We start from the raw sequence: 15,379 nt of genomic DNA, 5'->3' as shown, positions 1-15,379 counted from the left end.
GTATAAAGGGAGCAAAATAAATACTGCTTTTTTTTTTTTAACTTCTAAAATGTAGCTAATGAGATTACAAATTGAAAAAAAAAGAAAAAAAAAATGATATAAAGAAATTAAAATAAAAAACAAAAACAGTGGCCAGGAATAACAGAATAGAAACCCACAGAGTTGAAAAAAAAATCTCCGAGGTTTCAGCTAGCCGAGACCCTGGAGAAGACAATCAAATTCTGGGAGTACCTGTGGGTTCAAAATGCTCATTATACTCCTGGGTGAAATCCTTGAAGGGTATAGTTTCCAAAATGGGGTCAGTTGTGGGGTAGAAACACGCCTTAGGGCCCCTGCAAGGAAACATGGCACCAGGAAATATCTTTCAGCCAAATTTGTGTTAATACATTTAAATATTGCCCCTTCTGTTCCGAGCCTTGCGGTTTGCCCAAACAGAACTTTTTGACTACATGTGGGGTATCGCCGGACTCATAAGAAAGTATGCAAACTGCTGGGTCCACTTTATTTGGTGTTACCTTTTGCCAAAGTGAAAAAAAAAAATTTGGGCTAAAGTAACATTTTAAAGGAAAAAGTTTATATTTATTTTTTTAAATTCTATTTTGCATTATTATTTTTTTTGTTTAGCAACTCCAGGGTTATAAACATTTCCTGACAGCAGTTTTGAAGTATTTGAGGGGTGCGGATTTTAAAATGGTATCACGTTTGGTACGTTTCTAATATATAGGTCCCTCAAAGTCCATTTATATCTCAACAGGTCTCTTGAGAAAAAAAAAAAAAAAAAAAGGAATTCCGGCTAAACTTTTGCCCTTCTACCAGCCAAACAAAATAAACGGACATTTGAAATATGATGCAGATGTAAAAGCATGACTAACTGGTTTAAGAAGATAAGGATTTAAAGTTTCTAAAAGGTCACCAAAATTGTGATATTTTCACAAATAAAACGCAAGTAATGTTGGACAAAATTTTACCACTATCATGAAGTACAATATGTCCATTTTTAAATAGTAAGTTTTTTAAAATTTGTCCTGATCATTAAAGCCAAAATTAGCTTTGCCACTAAGTGGTTAATGCTTCAGTCAAGTTTTTTTTTTTTTATTTTAAGTTTGCCAAATTGGAAAATACATCTATTCAAATACATCTAAAGCCTTTACAGGTAATCTGTCAGTAGATTTTGCTATGTAATCGGAGGGGAGCCTGAGGTAAAGGCTGAGACACCGATTTCACTGATGTGTCACTTAGTAGGCTATGTGCTGTTTCAATACAATCAGTGCTTTATCAGTAGGAGATTATCACTTTAGGACAAGCTGCCCGTGTGCCTCCTGGTCCAGCCACGCCCGCTGCACTGATTAGCAGCCATGTTTATTGTATAATGACCATAAACTGTTAAATCAGTGGTGTGGACAGGGTCAGCTTTCTGAGCACAGCTACTGTACATCTAGAGCAGAGAACTCCGACTGTATCATGACTGCTGCACCCAGTAAACTACAGCAGGTGACATCGCTGGAATCAGGGTCTCTTATCCGACATTATGCTGCAGAGGAGATAATATTTCAAAGGGAATCTGTCACCAGGTTTTCCTGACCGTGTGCTTGGTGCTATATAAGCTGTGTGGACAATAAAGATTAATTATACTGGTGCGTAATATTGTACAGGCAGACAGCTAGATCAGCGACATCCTCCATATAGCTACCATGTATACAGCCTAATGCAGGTGGGAGGGACAGCGTTACAGACTGATGGGCACTTACAGCAGAGAGAGATACCAGCACCCTCTGGAACATGTGAGATGTGTCCGAACAAATATCGTCCTCCAGGGGCTTGCCGAATTCTGCAAGAGATAGAAGATTAGAAAGAATGATGAGGCTTATGAATACCTGGTGGCAACACACACACAGCGCTTCATTTTTGCGTACAGTTTGTAATGGTGATTTTGGAAATGCATCATACATTTATTATGAGGATACATATAAAAGGCAGGAAGAAATAGCAGTCTGACACTGATAAATTCTACTGTGGCTTTTCCCATCAGCACACACACCTTATATCTCTTTTCGTGTGAGGACAGAAAAATTACAGATATAAGCATTGAGGGTACAAGAATTGGGCCTGGTGTTACGAGATTCACTGGGGTTGGGTTACGTGTCTAATGGGCATCCAACTGCTTGGCCATTGGCAGTAGCGAGTTACAGCCTTGGCTAACGAGCTGAGGCTAGGAAGGGCTTACTCTCTGCCAAGAAGGTTATCATCTTACTTCAATCTATGGCATTTTAGTTCCTAGATTTGAGTGAGAATCCCCTAAATAAACAGAGGTTTTACAGGGTAGCCCTCCACTTGGGGTCATACGTGAATTTACATTTTACCATGTTCCATTTAAAAAAAAAAAAAAATTACGTGTGTGTGTGTGTGTGTGTGTGTGTGTGTGTGTGTGTGTGTGTGTGTGTGTGTGTGTGTGTGTGTGTGTGTGTATAATATATATATATATATAATCTCTCAATCAATGACAATGTGGTCCGCATGTAATCACCAATTTTTTTCACCCCCATATACTTTCATTGGTGTATTTTTGGAGGAATACACTGACAATCGAAGCATGCTGAGATTTTCTCAGCCCGTTAAATAAGGCCGAGAAATATACGGCTGATGGAAGCTGCCCCATAGAGAAACATTGATCAGTGTGCAATGCTTGGTTTTTGCGCCTCTCATACGTCCGTATTTCTCTCTAGTGTGACCCCGGCCTAAGACTTTGCCAAATCATAATCACGCAGCAACACTCAAAGAAAAAGAAGAAGGACACACCCCAACCATAGCCTACACCAAACCAGTCATCAGGTTTTTGCAAAGTAAACTACAGGCATTGTTAGGTTGATGCAGTTACACAGATTTTAATGATACCTTGGCACAGTATTTAAGATAGAAGGCAGGTGAGGAGGATGATGAGACCAAAGCACCAAAAAATGTAAGTAGGACTTAATAGCATAGAAGCATCTGGCACTTAAGGAGTTAATTAAAATTAAAACAAGTTTTATTCTGCTCTGCATCCACTATTCCATTGCATGTCCAGTTCAACATAGGAGGGAAATAAGTGGACGTCACCATGCTGTCAAGTTTAAAAACAGACAGCACATGAATGAGAACAACATTTGATGTCTGATCAAAAAAATAATTTTCCAGAAAAAAATAAGAAGCAATGATTTTCCAGTTTCCTTACTCAATCTATAAACGCCATTGATGTGTCTGATCTCATCTGCAGAACGAGAGGCCAGGATTTCAATAAGACAACCTTCATCAGTTCCAGCTCCCTTAAAAAAATAAAAAAATAAATAAACAATCTTCCTTAAGAGCAGTATACATTATATTATATATTACATTATACTGTATACACAAACACTATGTGGCCAGAAGTATTGGACACCTTATTTATTGACTTCAGGCTTTTCATTCAGTTCCATTCCCACAAGTGTATAACATCCAGCCCCTCGCCATGTTTTCCTAACATTTATGCTAAAGAGCTCACTGGTGCCAGCACGGTCCTGAAGTAGGAGCCACTGCTGTAACATGTCAGCTTAGGCTACTTTCACACTAGCGTTAACTGCATTACGTCTCAAAACGTCTTTTTTTCGAAAAAACGCATCCAGCAAAAGTTTTTGCTGGATGCGTTTTTTCCCCATAGACTTGTATTGGCGACGTATTGCGACGGATTGACATACGTCGTGTACGTTTTACGACGGATGCGTCGAAATTTGGCGATACGTCGTCGGCAAAAAACATTGCTTGTAGCGTTCTTTGTCTCCGCCTAAAAAACGTGTCGCGACGCATCCTGCGGCATGCGTCGTTGGCTACAATGGAAGCCTATGAGCGACGGATGCGTCGGGACACGTCGTACGACGCAATGCAGCGCTGCAATACGTTTTTTTACACTGAGCATGCTCAGAAGCTGGATTTTGTTGCCAATTGGCCAGACACCCCCAAATCTATATAAACCTGGCCTGGGCCTTCAACCCCACATATATGGCCACGTATTTAAGTGCCACGTATTTAAGTGCCACGTATATAAGTGCCACGTATATAAGTGCCACGATGACTGTCAGAAAATGTTCATTAAACGGTTAGGTGTGAGGTTAGGGGTAGGGTTAGGGTTTGGATCCCTTTATCATCATCCGTAGTTCATTAATCGGATGTATCCAGAGTCGCCTCCGTCTCCGTTCCCGCAGAAGCATCCTACGTCTTTCCGCATTTACACACTATATATATATATATATATATATATATATATATATATATATATATATATATATATATATATATATATATATATATATATATATATATCTCCAATAATACAATATCATGGTAACTACAGTCTTCATGGTGGCCATCACGCCCTTGTGTTACCTTCATTGCCTTCTTGAGCTCCAGCACATCATACAGTGTTATCGGGGTGATCAGGCCTAGAATCACTTTTTCAAAGTTTCCGGTGAGCTCAGATTTTAAGTCATCCTCCAAATCCTGTATATACAAAATAAAAAGTTCTGTATTATAATACGGAAAACCAAGATGTTAACTTGGATATGTAGTTACTGAGACATTTCTGTTTCATGTTGACATTTTGCATCTTATCCCTATTGTGATATACAGTAGACAACCTGTACCAACTGACCACAAGACATGGCATCTAGTGTTTGTTAGTCGGCTGATGCGTAGGTCAGCAAACTAAGAAACCGATCATTTTTCAGGTAAAATATATAAATGATTATTTTTTTTGCAATCTGGTCAAGTCAGTGTTACTGTGAAGAATTGATTTATAGCAAAACTTCTCTTCATCAAGGACAAAATTTTGGTACCACAGCCCATTATGTAGATACCCATCCAATGCATTCATGGTGTAACGCTGGTGGGTGTGGGCATACTAGCTTACCCTGGATGGGCATAACTAAGAGACTACTGGGTATTCACTAGTGCCTCTGATGGGGAACATAGGCTTGGGTCGGTTGGGTAGTCACCAGGCAGGTACCACTCCAGGGTAGTCCCCGGGTCTGCAGCAGCTGACCAGAAGCATGGTATGGGGTACAGAGGGGTGAAACAAAGGCATAGTCAGGCAGTCCAAGATCGGGGCAGGCAGCACAGGATCAGTGAAGGTGGCAGAGGTGAGGCAGGATGAGAAAACCAGCTGAGGCCGTAACGGGAAACAATACTAAGGAAAGAATAAAATGTGAACCAACAGGGTAGGAACCAACGTTCGAGCTAGGAATGGTAGTAAGGGACGTCAATGGCCCTGCTGGTAAAGGATAGGCCGTAGAACCTAATCTCTACAGGACACCGCACGGTTGAATTCCTGTAGAGACCAGCCAACCCCCCTAAGGGTAGATGGAAGCCACATGCAGGTGCAGCAGACTCAGCTGATGGGGAGAAACCGCATAGTGAACAAAGCGGCGCCGGGGGGGGCCTGCGAATTGTCCAGAGATCCCACTCCCTATTGACTCCAAAACATTAACAAGGGTGTAGGGAATCAACCCATTCCTGTCAAGAGGAAGCCCAATTTTATAAAGAGGGCCCATCACTTAATATGCAATTTCTCTAATGGTGTAAATAGAGCTGTTCTTCTGAATCTGGAGTCGCTTTTCTTTTGTTCCTATAAAAATATTGCCCCCCCTTCCCTGTATATACTTTAGCCCTGTTAGTCACATGTCTGTCGGGTCCTGTTGACCATGGCCAGTTAACTAACAAGAGTACAATTTTATTAGCAGGTCCACCTTAGTTTTGCTATGGTTCCCCTATGCCTGTGGATGCCCATACTGGATGATGAAGTACATATGTAGTATTGATCTGTTGATCTTTGTGACCTTCTGGCAAAGAAGTCACAGCAGAAATTTGAGCACATTTAGGCTGTGTGCACACGTTCTGGATTTTGTGCGTTTTTTTCGCTATAAAAACGCATACATATGCATCCTATCATTTATAATGCATTCCGCAATTTGTGCATTTGTTGCGTTTTTTTCCCACAGAAAAAATGCATTGCGGTAAAAAACGCAGCATGTTCATTAATTTTGCAGATTTTTTCGGATTTCCCACTATAATATTGCATCTCAGAACCTCCGGGAAAAAAACGCAAACGATCAGCGAGAAAAACACATGCGGATTTCTTGCAGAAAATGTCCGGTCTTGTTCAGGAAATTTCTGCAAGAAATCCTGACGTGTGCACATAGCCTTACAATTCACGTTATCTCTCCTGGATTTAACAAGGAGATCTATTGGAAAGATTTTCTAAAAGGTCTCATCCACACATGTAGGAATTAGTGATGAGCGAGTGTACTCGTTGCTCGGGTGTTCCCGAGCACGCTCTGGTGACCTCCGAGTATTTGTTAGTGTTAGGAGATTAAGTTTTCATCACGGCAGCTGAATGATTTACAGCTATTAGCCAGGCTGAGTACATGTGGGGATTACCTGGTTGCTAGGAAATCCCCACATGTAATCAAGCTGGCTAGTAGCTGTAAATCATTCAGCTGCCGCGATGAAAACTTCATCTCCGAACACCAACAAATACTCGGAGGTCACCAGAGCGTGATCGGGAAAACCCGAGCAACGAGTATATTCACTCATCACTAGTAGGAATGCTAGGACCTGACACCCATAATGTGGTGGTGCACCATCTTGGGTGTCAAGCATTCCTACATGAACTGTTTCATCGAAAGTGGATTGGTCGTCGTGGGCCAATTGAATGGCCACCAAGGTCTCCCGATCTGACCCTCTTAGACTTATCTTTAGGGTCATCTGAAGGCAATTGTCTATGCTGTGAAGATACGAGATGTGCAGCATCTGAGTTAGCGGATACTGGAAGCCTACGCTAGCATTTCTAGCGGTGTTACTATCAGTGCGTCAAGAGTGGGAGAAGAGGGTTGCATTGACAATCCAACACAATGGGCAGCACTTTGAACACATTTTATTTGTGGTCATAAACTTGTAAATAACTCATGAAAGAATAAAGTTACGTTAAAACCAAGCACACCATTGTTTTTCTTGTGAAATTCTCAATAAGTTTGATGTGTCAGATGACCCTCTTCCTATTGTAAAAAATAAAGTTGGACCCAAAATGGCCGCCACGGTCACCTCCCAAATAGGGAGGTTGATATCACCAACCATTCCCATTTTATTTAGCTGTATCCAAGTAAATGTCCCACCCTGTATATATTGGGGGGATGGGGGGGGGTTGTTGTGGATATCATACTGTATGGGCAGCTGTGGTGACCATTATACTGTGTAGGGTGACAGTGTGAGGAGTGGTTACAGTTTGAAGAGGGCAGCATGGTGGGCAGTATGAGGGCATAGTGTGAAAAGGGGCGCAGAATGGTTATAGAGAGGGGACAGTATGAAATGGAGGCACAATAAGGAAAGGGGCCAACATGGGGGAGGGGGGGGGGGACAGATTATAGCTGATAATGGTAGACCGGTATAAAGGTCATATCATAGGAGGCTTATTTAGGGTCATAATATGGCCAGATATTTCATGCAGAGGGCATTTTAACAGCACTTATTTTTAAGGGCACGGTGTTGGGATGTGCTGTTAAAGACCGGAGAAGAGGGAGATCTGTAGAAACCAGCAATCTGACACTATAACAGGATAAAATAAATATATATATATACAATTTTTTTTTTTTTTTTCTTCTTTTTACTTACGGTACATGTGTAATAAAAAAAAAAAAATCCTAAAAAGAAAAATACATAAAATAATTAAAAAAAAAAAACACAATAAAAGTACACATACTTAGTTTCGCCACGTCCGTAACGACCTGACCTATAAAACTGTCCCACTAGTTAACCCCTTCAGTGAACACCGTAAAAAAAAAAAAACGAGGCAAAAACACTTTATTATAATACCGAACAAAAGTTGAATAACATGCGATCAAAAAGACAGATATAAAAAAACATGGTACCGCTAAAAACGCCATCTTGTCCCGCATAAACAACCAAGCCGCCATACAGCATCAGCAGCAAAAAAAATAAAAAAAAGTTAGTCCTCAGAATAAAGCGATGCAAAAATTATTATTAAATAGTTTTTATCGTATAAAAGCGTCAAAATTTTAAAAAAAAATGATATAAATGAGGTATCGCTGTAATCGTACTGACCCGAAGAATAAAACTGCCTTATCAATTTTACCAAACGTGGAATGGTATAAACGCCCCCCCCAAAAAAGAAATTCATGAATAGCTGGTTTTAGGGCATTCTGCCCCACAAAAATCGGAATAAGGCTATGTGCACATGTTGCGGATTGGGGTGCAGAATTTTCCGCACAAAATCTGCATCTCCTGCCAGAAACCGCAGGTGCGGATTTGCTGCGGATTTTGATGTGGAATTAATGCGGATTTTGTGTGGAATTAATGCGGATTTTCTGCTGATTTTACCACTACGGATTTCTATAATGGAGAGGTGCAGAAACGCTGCAGTTCCGCACAAAAGAAGTGACATGCACTTCTTTTCAATCAGCAGCGGATTCAGTGCAGATTTTTCCACACCATTAGCACAGCTTTTTTTTTCCCCCTATTGATTTACATTGTACTGTAAATCACTGTGCGGAACTGCAGCGTTTCTGTGTGGAAAAATCTGCTGCGGATCCGCACTAATTCCGCATCGTGTGCACACAGCCTAAAAAGCGATCAAAAAATGTCACGTGCCCGAAAATGGAACCAATAAAAACGTCAACTTGTCCCGCAAAAAACAAGACCTCACATGACTATGGACCAAAATATGGAAAAATTATAACTCTCAAAATGTGGAGACGCAAACCCTAACCCTAATGGGGAAACTGGAAATAAATACATTTTTTTATTTTATTATTTTTCCCTAACTAAGGGGGTGATAAAGGGGGGTCTGATTTACTATTTATAGCGGGGGGGGGGGGGGGTTTAGCAGATTTTTATGATTGGCAGCTGTCACACACTAAAAGACTTTGTTGCAAAAAATAGTTTTTTATTATGACTGGTGGCCTAATAGCTCAAGTAGCCAACGGCCAAATACTTGATTAGCTGACAGCTATTATTCCCGACACCTTCCATACTCATGCATACTTGGCATTACATTACAATGAGGCTTACATGACAGATGTGCCATTTGACACCTGTTTCATCATTAAATGCTGACAATGCCCTAAATTAGACACCAGCAATTTAGGTCTTCTTAATATGTCCTCTATATCAAAATATTAGGAGTCTCCAAATCAGGACTTCTATTGTAATTAGGTTGTGTCAATGGAAAAATACCATAACATTTCCAGGCCAATTAGAATTATTGAGCATCTGGCCTATTAATGAGAAAAGGGTGTTTATCCATCAGCCTCTAAATAAAAATCTAATGCATCGGGGCATGTATGGCATTCCTCCTTCACTGGAGAGCTGATGATTCTCCCGCACCCCCACATCATTAATGTGACCCTACCAATAGAAGGTCACAAACCCCATCACCCCGAGCATCTTCACCTTCCCGACCAGGCCATATTTTACAATTTTGACTAGTCTCACTTTATGAGGTAATAAGTCTGGAATGCTTCTACTGATGCCACTGACTGAGATTGTTTTTTTCGTGATATATTGCACTTCATGATTGTGGTAAAATTTATTCGATATAACTAGCGCTTATTTGTGGTGAAAAAAAAATAAATCTGAAATTTGGTGAAAATTTAGCAATTTGCAAACTTTTAAATTTTTATGCCCTTAAAGGGACACTGTCACCTGAATTTGGAGGGAACAATCTTTAGCCATAGGGGCGGGGTTTTCGGGTGTTTGATTCACCCTTTCCTTACCCGCTGGCTGCAATATGGGATTGAAGTTCATTCTGTGTCCTCCGTAGTACATGCCTGCACAAGGCATGGTAGGAGAAAAATGGACACGAAAATTTGTTGTGCAATTTCTCCTGATTGCTCAAATACCCCATATGTCCTTAAACTATTTTGAGGCACAGTGCATAGCTCAGAAGGGAAGGAGCGCCATATTGGAGTTCAGATTTTGCTTGAATGGTTTGAGGGTGCCATGTCACATTGGCAAAGCCGCTAAGGTACCAGAACAGAAGAACCCCTGTGGAGACACAGTATTGTATCTTAATTAACCTGACGACTATTTTTAGCAAGTTGATATTTGATGTAACACTGTGCTCTTATCCTTGATGACTAGTGATATGCTAATTACGCATTGTCTAGGCCAGATAGTTTGTTGGCATTCCAAATAGAGAATGAAAATCTATGCACATAGATTACATAAACAATGAAACTTGGTCATCACCATTCTTCCCCTTATTTGTGATGCTGGATTGAAGGACACTTGTTAAACAAAAAGAGTTGATAGGTCTCAGAGAGAGACAGAGTCAGCCAAGACATCAAAACATTCAAAGACTAGATACAAGACAGCAGCCAATAAAAATGGCTCCATCACAAGGGTCACAGATTTATTATTCTACAGGATGCCAACTAAGGGGACCTTGGACCCGGTTAGAAGAATACAGATCTGCTCCATGGACCATTGCTGAATTATGGATACGTTTGTGAAACCCAGGTAAGGACCATCCGGTCACCTGGCCCTTGTACCTGAATGTCATCTTCATACGCTTGTCGCTACCACCTCTGTGTGCGTGCCGCAGGTGTGGTAGTCAACCCTGGAAGCTATGAAGTCACAGCTGCTCTCATCCTGGCAAATCAGTGGAAGGGTGAGACTCTAATGTGCACCATCTTGGGGTATTTTGCTGGGACTGTTCTATATGTCTTTGGTTGTTGGTGGTTCAATTAATTATTGACACAAATTTTTACCCTCACCCTGTGTTGTCTGAGTAGTGTTCTGCCCATGGGGAGAGAGCAGACATTCAGTGGTATGAGCCCTAGTCCATGCAGTCTGTCTTTCTAAAGACAGCCAGGTCAGCGGACGACAGCACCCACTAACCATGTATCTCTTTCCCCCCATAAGACACCATTTTACAAACTGCACCGCTCAATAAACTCCTCTAGGGGTGCAGTGATCATATGGACACCACAGGTGTGTCACTGAATTTTGTACCATTGGAGAGTGCAGAAAACAAATTAAAAAAATTTTAACCACAAAGTTTTGCTTTAGCCCCACATTTTACATTTTCACACTGGGAAAGGAGTAAGAATGACACCATAATTTATACAACAATTACTGCTGAATGTAGAAATACCCCATATGTGCCTCACCAACCGCCCGAGCTGCCGCGTCACCACCACCAGAACTGCAGTTCCCCCGACCTTCTGTCTCCTCCCCATTATCCCATAGAATGCAAGTCCGCAAGGACAGGGTCCTCTCTCCTCTGTACCAGTCATTGTAAAATTGTTTACTGTAAACGTTATCTATAACCCTGTATGTAACCCCTTTTCTTATGTACAGCACCATGGAATTAATGGTGCTAATTATTATTATTATTATTATTATGGCTGTATAGTACTGGTTAGCTATTCGGCGATGCTCGGGAGGGACGGAGCACAGATTTGAGGACTCTATATACAGAGACACCACCATCACCCCCCACCTAAGTGCTAGAAGAGCAGAACCCCCACCTCCCTCTCAAGTGACCCCATTTTGGAAAGGATAACTCTTTGAGAATGTATCTACAGGTGCAGTGATGATTTTGTCTCCATGGGTGTAGTCCTACTTTGGGGTTTCCATCTAAAGTCCCTGAGTGACATTCAGATGAAACCCCAGATGGATCCACTCACTAAGAGGCATAAGAGTTACTATAGACTGAATCTGGCCTTTGTTCACCGGTCTCCTTTTCAAAAGTGCACAAACTGGCCAACGGCACTTATGCATGCCTAAAAAGTATGGACACCGCCAGATCACAGGTCAGACGGCATCCACAGTGCCTCCTTCTGCCTCGTTATAAGAATCTTTCGCCAGGGATTCCATCTGAATCACGCATTTCAGAGATTTACACAGGAACCCGGATTTAAGCGCTCAGCGTAGAGCGCAGGATAAATATGAGCCGAACTTTACTACGATCTTAGTGAGACCGAAAAAAAAAAAAAAAAAAATCAGCAGCAGGTCAAAAATTAGTTTTGTATGTTTTTTTACGACGTTCCTTGTGCGGTATAAGTGATTAGACAACTTTACTCTTCGGATCGGTGTGATTACAGCGATACCAAATTTATATCGGGTTTTTAGGTTTGGCTGCTTTCACACACTAAGACGTATTTCATTGCAAAAAGTTTTTGCATCCCCATATTTTGAGGAGTATCATTTTTCCATATTTTGTCCAACAGTAATGTGGGGGCTTATTTTTTTTGCGGGACGAGTTGATGTATTTTATTGGTGTTATTTTCGGGCACATGACATTTTTTGGGACCTTCACTGTGATTGCTTACAGTATAAAGCATAGAAAAATATTTAGAGTTGAGAGTCCTCAGTGGTTGATACCTTTTAATGGCTACCTGAAATGCATAAGTGTCAGTGCTGCACTGACATACAAGCTTGATACATATGCTCAGAACATGGTGTAACTGTAGAGACCGCAGGTAAAGAAGGATGCAGGGACAAATAGGAGCCAGAAAGCAAATAGCGTTTTTAACTTTCTTTTTAACTTCCAACCAAAAAGATAACAAACGTTTTCCACGCAGGGAACTTATATACAAGAACACAATCTCGCAGTAAATCCCAATTATTATATGGCCGCCCTGAACTACACCCGTAGAACGCGGCAGCGCCTCACTAGTGACTCCCTACTAAGATAAAGTCAACAACGGTCACTTATCAGTGCTGGTTCAGCGATGTAGTCCTGACGGTGAGGCTCCGACAACGCCGTAGACCTGATGGCGGAGGAAGGAGGTGTCTTCTGGCGACGGGCCCAGGCGTAGAGTCGAGTCCAGAATGTCTTTTGCGGTGCTGCGTTCCCTCCTGCAGGCGGACGTTGATCCGAGGTAACAGCCTCCCAGTCCAGAGAGGAGTCTTTTTGAGGAGGATTAGGAGAATAATCAGTATCAGTCACAGCTGAGACGAAACCATGCGAGTCTGTAGCACTCTCTGGCAAGGTGTTCTCAGGGAGCGCGGTAATACTGTCCCTGAGCTGGTCAGCACTACCCCTCTGCCTGGGGGGTCGCTGACGACGAATGCGTCTCTTTTTGGGGGCTCCAGTAATTGCCCGCAGTGTCTGTTGCACGTTTTCCCCCTGCTTCCTGCAAGTCTCACTGCGGCCTGCACACTCACAGCAACTGCGCTGCAGTTTCCTCTCCTCAGAGATTTCCCGCGCTTCTCTGCCCCTGCTTTCGCGCGTTTTGCTTTTTATCCTCTCCTCTCCCTGCGTCACTCTGCCTCCTGTCACATGAGCCTGGCTTCCCATGCACCCCTCAAATCCGTCCCCCGGAACCCCGACTCCCGGCAACAATGGTTCCACCCGTCTGCACAGCTCACCAGGTCCCTGTCCCCTACATAACAAGCATGAGAGCTCTAGTGACCCGGAGGTGGTCATTACTACATCGGGTCACTATGGCAATGATAGGCCCCATGCGATGATGTATCAAGGACACAGGTGGCTGCCTCCCACTGCCCACTTTCTAAATGCTGTGATCGTTATCCGGGTACCGCTCCCGGCAGTGGGTGCCAGCTGTCGTATCAGCTGAACACCCAGTGGCAATCACAATGATGAATATATACGCACTGCAAATGTCGGGAAAGAGTTAAGGCCACGTCCACACACTCAGTATTTGGTCAGTCTTTTACCTCAGTATTGGCAAGTCAAAACCAAAAAAAAAAAAAAAGACAGTTTAAGGCATTTTTATTACTTACCGCAAAATCAAAAGGTTTACATACACTAAGATCACTATGCCTTTAAACAATTCTGGACTGATGTCATGTGTTTGGAAGCTTTTGGAAACATCCAAGTAAGGGCTCATACCCATATGTAAGAAAAAAAAAAAAAAAAGGTCCGTAATCTGGACCGAAAAAACGGACTAGTGTCACGCGAGTGTAAGCAGGTTGTGGAATGCAGCGACAGACAGGAGGCAGAGCAAGGGTTAACAAGTTTACTAAACAGGGGAATACTCCACGCAGTGAGGCAAACAGTTCAAGGGAGAACAAAACAGTTCAGTGCGGTCGTAGCTAGGGATAGAGATATGGATAGAGATGATAGATAGATAGATAGATAGATAGGATAGATAAGATATAGAGAGAGATAGATATATCATAATATATTTATCAATTACACACACACACACACACACACAACTAGATGGTAGCCCGATTCTAACGCATCGGGTATTCTAGAATATGTATGTAGTTTATTTATGAAGATTTTGGAATAATACATTGAATACACAGGATTCGGCTGGCCACGACCAATTAGCGAAGCGTGGTTCAAATCCCGCGCCAATTCGCAGCCGGACTGCGCCTGTCGCTGACGGTTCGCGGCCGGCCATGTAGTATATAGCATAGCCACGTAGTATATAACAGCCCACGTAGTAAATTGCACAGCCCACGCAGTATATAGCAATGTGGGCATCATATCCCTGTTAAAAAAGAGAATTAAAATAAAAAAGTTATATACTCACCTTCCATTGGCCCCGGATCCAGGCGAAGCGTTTACCGATGCTCCTCGCGCGCTCCGGTCCCAAGAGTGCATTGCGGTCTCGCGAGATGATGACGTAGCGGTCTCGCGAGACCGCTACGTCATCATCTCGCGAGACCGCAATGCATGGAGAGGTCACCAGAGCGTCGCGAGGAGCGGGAAAGGCCGGCTCTGGATCTGAGGGGCCGACGGACGGTGAGTATATATAACAATTTTTTTATACTTTTTATTTTTAAACATTAGATCTTTTTACTGTTGATGCCGCATAGGCAGCATCAATAGTAAAAACTTGGTCACACAGGGTTAATAGCAACTTTAACGGACTGCGTTACACCGCGGTCCGTTAACGCTGCCATTAACCCCGTGTGAGCGCTGACTGGGGGGGGGGTATGGAGCGGGCACTGAATGCAGGGAGTAAGGAGCGGCCATTTTGCCAGTCGCTGATTGGCCGTGGCCGTTTTGCCGCGACCAATCAGCGACTTGGATTTCCATGACAGACAGAGGCCGCGACCAATGAATATCTGTGACAGACAGAAAGACGGAAGTGACCCTTAGACAATTATATAGTAGATAATCGTCTAAGGGGCACTTCCGTCTGTCGCGGAAATACCGCGTCACCAATCAGCGACAGGCTTAGTCTGTCCGCAAATTAGCCCCTCCCTACTCCCCTCCAGTCAGCACTCACACAGGGTTAATGGCAGCGTTAACGGACCGCGTTAACACTGCTAATAAGCCTGTATGACCAACTTTTTACTATTGATGCTGCCTATGCAGCATCAATAGTAAAAAGATCTAATGTTAAAAATAATAAAAAAAAATAGTTATACTCAC

General features: G+C 42.4%; 1 protein-coding gene across 1 annotated transcript in view; it reads right to left on the bottom strand.

Moving 5' to 3' along the window:
- Positions 1-15,379, bottom strand: part of ANXA4 (annexin A4) — a 118,427-nt gene that overhangs the window by 39,921 nt on the left and 63,127 nt on the right. Inside the window, exons 5-7 of the mRNA XM_077263076.1 lie at positions 4,393-4,506; positions 3,209-3,299; positions 1,749-1,828 (exon numbers count right to left, since the gene is read on the bottom strand). Coding sequence (XP_077119191.1) covers positions 1,749-1,828; positions 3,209-3,299; positions 4,393-4,506 — 285 coding nt within the window. The remainder of the gene's footprint in view (positions 1-1,748; positions 1,829-3,208; positions 3,300-4,392; positions 4,507-15,379) is intronic.

The sequence above is a fragment of the Ranitomeya variabilis genome, chromosome 5 (assembly GCF_051348905.1).
Source record: "Ranitomeya variabilis isolate aRanVar5 chromosome 5, aRanVar5.hap1, whole genome shotgun sequence".
NCBI classification, from domain to species: Eukaryota; Metazoa; Chordata; class Amphibia; order Anura; family Dendrobatidae; genus Ranitomeya; species Ranitomeya variabilis.
The sequence above is the reverse complement of the archived record's forward strand: the minus strand, read 5'-3'. Positions and strand labels throughout refer to the sequence as shown.